The sequence below is a fragment of the Nicotiana attenuata genome, chromosome 5 (assembly GCF_001879085.1).
Source record: "Nicotiana attenuata strain UT chromosome 5, NIATTr2, whole genome shotgun sequence".
In the NCBI taxonomy this organism is placed as follows: Eukaryota; Viridiplantae; Streptophyta; class Magnoliopsida; order Solanales; family Solanaceae; genus Nicotiana; species Nicotiana attenuata.
Window position 1 is genome coordinate 9,348,387 of NC_031993.1, and position 6,327 is coordinate 9,354,713.

At 35.0% G+C, this 6,327-nt stretch overlaps 1 protein-coding gene across 1 annotated transcript; it reads left to right on the forward strand.

The window, feature by feature from the left end:
- On the forward strand, positions 321 to 4,201 carry LOC109225268 (rho GTPase-activating protein 2-like). The gene is made up of 4 exons (XM_019389876.1): positions 321 to 907; positions 2,637 to 2,757; positions 2,858 to 3,208; positions 3,298 to 4,201. The coding sequence occupies exons 1-4, from the start codon at positions 477 to 479 to the stop codon at positions 3,733 to 3,735; spliced, it is 1,341 nt and encodes a 446-aa protein (XP_019245421.1). The 5' UTR covers positions 321 to 476; the 3' UTR covers positions 3,736 to 4,201.

Genomic DNA, 6,327 nt, shown 5'->3' on the forward strand with positions numbered 1-6,327 from the left:
AAGGGTATATATAAATAAGATCACATGATAAATTTAAATTGAGCTAGTAGAAGTTAGTGAAGATAAATAAGACAGACACACTTGCAGAGTAATTGTGAAAGAGGAAAGCCCCAACAATTGGATTGTGTAGTAAGTAGTTTGATTATTGAACTATTAAGAGTGAGCAGAAGCTAAAGTGTGCATATATTAAAAACTTATGTAATTAAAACCATTAATTGATGAGTAGACATAATGATTTAAATAAATAAAGAATATACCTAAGGAGCAGTTGGGTTTTAGTTGGATATGCATAGACTTATTAATAGTGATGATTGGTAAACTACACCCACCTGTAGAAATGTTCTGTATTTTTGTACAAGGGAGTGGGCATAACTGAAATTCTATCTTATTGGCAAGGGCTTTCTGGTCAGTCTAGAGTACAAAAATTTGAAACCAGTTGCCGTTTGAACCCCTCGAAATTCAAAAAACTATCTTCAATGCAACCAATTAAACAACCTCAAACACAGCCTAAAGAAACTGAGATAGAAAAAGGATTCTGTGCGTGTGCCAGTGTGTGTTTTTGGCGAAAGAAAACAAGAAGAGAGATGACGGGGTTGGTTATGGTGAGTAGGGGGGTGGGTTGCGGGGGTGGTGGAAATGGGAAGAGGTCAAAGGAAGAGCAAAAGCAGCAGCAGTTGTCTTTGTTGGATTTTATCTTAGCAGCTTTGAGGAAATCTATGATGTCTTGTCGTGATGATCAAAAGGAGGAGGAGGTCATGAAATCCACCGTTCATCTTCATCATATGGAAATCGGATGGCCCACAAACGTCCAACATCTAACTCATGTCACTTTCGATCGGTTTCATGGGTTCTTGGGTCTTCCTCTTGAGTTTGAAGCTGAAATCCCTTGTAAAGCACCCAGTGCCAGGTTTGTGTGTGTGTGTGTTTTGGGCGCTCTTGAATTTCAGTTTCTTGTTCTGTTTGTCCAAAAGTTTGATTCTTTTTTTGTTTTATATGTTGTTTGCATCTGATTAACTGATAAAGCTGAGACTTTTACTTTTAGGGAGGTGATAGTTAGTTACTCACAATAAGCTTGTCTAGTTTTCAGCTCAATTATCAGTATTCGAGGCTGCAATTCAACTCCCGAATTAGTTAGGGCTGACTATATGATAGTTAGACTATCTTTACAACCCTTCTACTTAATCTGAGCTTTGGACAGACATTCTTTGCAAAGCTCAGTTTCTTATTCAAATACTAGTAAATATGTCTTAGTACAATCATCTACCAACATTTTCTGCAATGTAACAAGTTTAGGAGTGGTTCATGCAAACTCTGAAGAAATAGTGATATATGTGCAGTAAATGCACAGATTTACTGTGTTTTACTCCTATTTAGAATTTAAAGCTAATTGAGGATGAGGATAGCATCTGTATGTCTAACCATGCTCAACAAGTCAACACCACTACTATATCTCTATCCTACTTTGTAATTCAATAGTTGTGATGTGCCTGTTTCAATGGTCCCCTATCCTTTTGGGTACATGATCATATAGACCACTTTTATGTCATGCCTCACCAACCGAAAAGGGTTTATTGGTTTATGGGTGCCTATTAATTTGTCACGCAACTGGAAGTGGCTTTTGTAGAACTGTAGTACGTCAAGAGAGATGCTTTTACTATCTGCCAACTTTGCAACTCGAGCAGTACTTTTGAATGAGAATAGTAGTTCCTTGACCAAAACGTCAAAATAACCTCCTATTTTCCAGCAACTTTCATCGACAGTATGCAAAGATGGGAATGTTCTTGTACTGTATCTGATCCTTGTGCTGTCTCCCGTTAAAATGGTAACAAGGAAGATCCTGAGATAATTTTTCGAACATATCTAGACTACTAAGTTTTGCCCCTACTTTATCTCACTGGTTACAGAACTTTCAATTTTCTGTGCTTTATTGTCATATCTTTTGCTAAGGGCTAAACTCATCACTTCGAAACTAAGACAGCCATGGTTGGGGACTTGAAGTAGCTTCAGTTTAAGAAGAAATTCTTAGGACAGCAGTGATTGGAATTTAGCTATCCAAGTAATTACAAGGCGTAGATACGTAATAAAGACAGCACAAGGAGGATGCTTGTATGCATCTTTTCTTGTCTTTCTTTAGCCAATCCCTTAAAAAGAGAAAGGGAAAACAAAAATTAGAAGAAAAAAAAAACTGCTACATTGGAGTAAACTGGTTATAGTTGGTTCTGATGAAGAAGCCATTCCAGATGTTGCAAGTTTGAGGGTCCTCTTGAATGGTAATTGCTATTGTTTCAATTGACAGTGATTCCACCTTATCATGCAGATGCTGAATGCTTTGCACTGTTGGTCACTCTACTGTGTTATTCAGTTTCACTCCATTCTTAGAACTCTGTCGGTGTGTGCTATTTAAACTTTTCTAACAGTAGTTTGTGAAATTCTATCAAGGTTATTCTTCAGAAAATGCTGTTTAATTTTTAATAAACATAACAAATGCACAGCATATGTTGATACCTGTTTCTATTTCTGTGGAGTCACATTTATGACGTAAGTGGTTGGCTGTAATTTGCATCCAGAGTTTATGAACAGAGTTTCAAGCTATTTTATTGTATCATGCTGAATTTGTAGCAATTTTCTTTTTGCAGCGTCACCGTTTTTGGTATCTCTGCAGAGTCGATGCAGTGTTCTTATGATAAAAGAGGCAACAGTGTCCCGACTATTCTCCTGTTAATGCAGGAACGCTTATACTCACAAGGTGGTCTGAAGGTATCTCAATTTTTCTATCGTTTCTGATGGATGGGAAGTCTCTTCCATAACTATATTTGTTGTCAAATAGTTTTCTAAGTATTGCTGGATGAACCTTTAGGCTGAAGGAATTTTTCGAATAAACCCAGAGAATAGCCATGAGGAGGAAGTAAGGGACCAGCTCAACAGAGGGATTGTGCCCGATGACATAAATGTCCACTGTTTGGCCGGTCTCATCAAAGCTTGGTTCCGAGAGCTTCCAGAAGGTGTGCTTGACGGGCTTTCACCAGAACAGGTTTTGCAGTGCAACATGGAGGAGGAATTTATCGAGCTTGTGGAACAGCTTAAACCAACTGAGACCGCGCTGCTCAACTGGGCAATTGAGCTGATGGCTGATGTTGTTGAGCAAGAGGAATCCAACAAAATGAATGCCAGAAATATTGCAATGGTTTTCGCCCCAAATATGACACAGGTAAGTGGAATATACTTCTGTCAAGGCATACAGAATCAAATTCCCTAACTGGTTGAAGTATTTTGTTTTATTTGTTGTTCTGGTATCAGATGTCTGATCCATTGACAGCGCTCATGCACGCTGTTCAAGTGATGAACTTACTGAAGGCCCTGATTGTGAAAACACTACGAGAACGTGGAGAGACAGAAGATGGAGGATTTTCACCCATGTCATCTAGTTTTTCTGATAGACCAACTGAGAAGGAATTTGACACTCAACGAGCGATGGAGACTAGATGTGAATCAACAGGGCTCGCATCAGATGATAATGATGAGCAACCTCGTTACAGCTACAGCAGTGAAGACAGAGATGAAATCGAATCACTGAGTGAAATGGAAGGAAGCTTCCTACGGCAATTTGATGAGAACGATCATGCAAAAAATGACTTCCGGAAACAGCTAGAAGGAATTTTGTGTAGTGAACACGATAACCCCACGAGTTCTTCCTCTTTTGATGGAGATGTTTCGTGTTTACATGATAGTAAATAATGGGATTTCAGGCTTGAGCACTAGCACAAGAGCAACTTACTGTTTCTGTGGGGCTTAAGGCGCAAGCAGATTAACTGGAGCATGTGGAAGCACAAATGATGTCTCGTCCGAACTGGTGTAACTGAATCCATTCCGGCGATGCATCTTTTGGAAGTTCTAAATCTCTCTATCGTCGGTGAATGGCTGTTTATGTAAAGTGTTGTTGTTAGGCTTAGTCTAGACACAATGATTTGCTTGAGGCTGAACTTGTGGTTATTTCCTATGTTTTATCAGCACAGCAAAGGCTCTCTAATATTGACCAGTTAAAATTGATGTAAGATAACAATTGTCGAAAGAAGATAATGAAAAGAAGATGATTCTTATAAAGAACAAAGTCCTTAATCTCAGATAAGAATCAAATTAATGTTTTTGGCTTAACAAGAGAATAGAAGGGAACTTCTCTATAATATTGTGGTTTGTTCTTTCATTTTTCATGAATCTTGTTAATTGGTTCTTTAATAAGATCTGTTAGTACTTGTTTTTGGAGAGTGGCTAGCCTTTGTTTAAGAAAAGTGGTCAACTAATAGCCAGTTAAAACAGTGAAAGGTGATTGTTTTAGTGGGAATTTTATTGAAGCAAGTTTATTTGTGCTCCATTTCCATTTGTTCTTAATCATGAAATATGTGATTTTTTTTTCTTTTGGAACAGTATTATCTTGTATACGCTACATGGTGCGCTTTAGATTCAACCACATTAAGTTGTTGCTATGATTTTACATTTCGCAATTTCCTCGGCATGAATATGTGACCAATACTCTTTGCTTCTTGATATTTGCAAAGCAAATCCAGCAATAGCCGTGGATGCACGTGTATTTATGTATCAGATTTCAATTATATATACAAGTAAGAAATTCAAAGAAAATAAAAATTTAAAATATGTGTAGAAGTTAAGGGTGTATCCAATGTCTTCAAATTCTGAATTAACATTTGGTTGTTGAGGACCATAATTAATTTCTCTCTTGTTTCTATATATATATATATATATATATATAGTACAAGCTATGTACTTGCAAGAAATCCAAGCTATGTACTTCCACATGTTTCTTTTGATTACTAGTACAAGCTATATACGAGGTTGTTCGACCAACGGGTAGAGAGTGGAGATAATTCTTTTCTCTCACTCAAACAGGATTTTTATTGTACAAAAACTTCAAGAAACAAATTCAATCATTTTGGTCCTCTAGTTAATCTACTTCGACTAAGTTAAATCTTGTAGACAAACATGTTGGTTCCTTAGATATAAAGAATTGCTAATGGGTTACCAATTCTTAAGAGTGTTAAAAAAAACTCTTAATTAGTTGTTAATTTATGAATGAGTTTAACTTTTGTAGATTTGGATCATTGTTTCCTATCGTTTTATAATGTATTGTATTGTATTGTATCGTATTGTACCGTATCATTTTATGAAAACAATGTTTGGATAGATTGTATTGTTTGTTATTGTTAAATAATATTTTGTTGTTTGGTTTGACTGTATCGTACTGTACTGTAACTGATAAGTTTACTAAAATATCTTCAATTGTTTAAATATTAAATTTATCAAAATTATGTATAAAAATAATTTTAAAAAACAAAACAGAAGAAGGCAAACCACAATAAGGAAGCAGAACAAAGGAGCGAGACAGAAAAAGGCAAAACAAAGGAGCACAACTAATTAGAATTGAGTTACAAGCAAATTAGGAGAAAAAATAAAACAGGAGGCAACAAAACACCTTTAACATTGGTCTGGAAAAAAACAAAGTAGGTTATAAGTTGGAGTTTGGAGTTAAAATAGAAAAAAGATAAAGGGTAAAATAGAATTATGGAGTAATAAGTTAGGACATAATTGAAAAGAAAAAATAGAAAACAATCTCACTACACCAAATCGGTTGTTTCAAAAAAGGGGTCTTTTCATTTTTCCGGAACAATGGATTTAACAATACAATACAACCAATTTTAATGAAACAATCAAAACAAACATTATTTTGGGATAATTACACCATACAATACAACGAGGAACAACCATCCAAACAAGTTGTTACTGTGTAGAGTTTTTTTTAAACCATAAAGTTAAAGTAACCTCCAACGAAATATAATTGTTTATAGTAAGACTATAGTGGTAATTTACTGAAGCACATAATATAGTTAAAGTACGTTGATACTATATAAATTCTTGACACTATCAATGTATATAATTAAATAACTAAATCTACTTTAAAGGTAACCAAAAAGAAAAGATAACAATTTGGAAATCCACTTCTTTTTATGGTCCTTGGTACGAGATTGTAGGGATTTTATGTATCATTGTTATCATTAAACAAAGGTCTAATGGTGGGTAGCTAGCAAAATCATGAGGTTATTCTACCCCACCAAATTTCATGAGAACCTTAAATAAAAACGGATAAAGTGATAAAGAAAAAGATAAAAAGTACTCATGAGATACACACTCAAGAAAAATTAAGTACTTTTATTTTTATTTTTATTATTAAATACTCTTAATCTTTCAGTAATCTATACGTTAATAGAAAGTATAAAGAGTTTTTATTACTTTAATTTTTATTATTAAGTATATTTT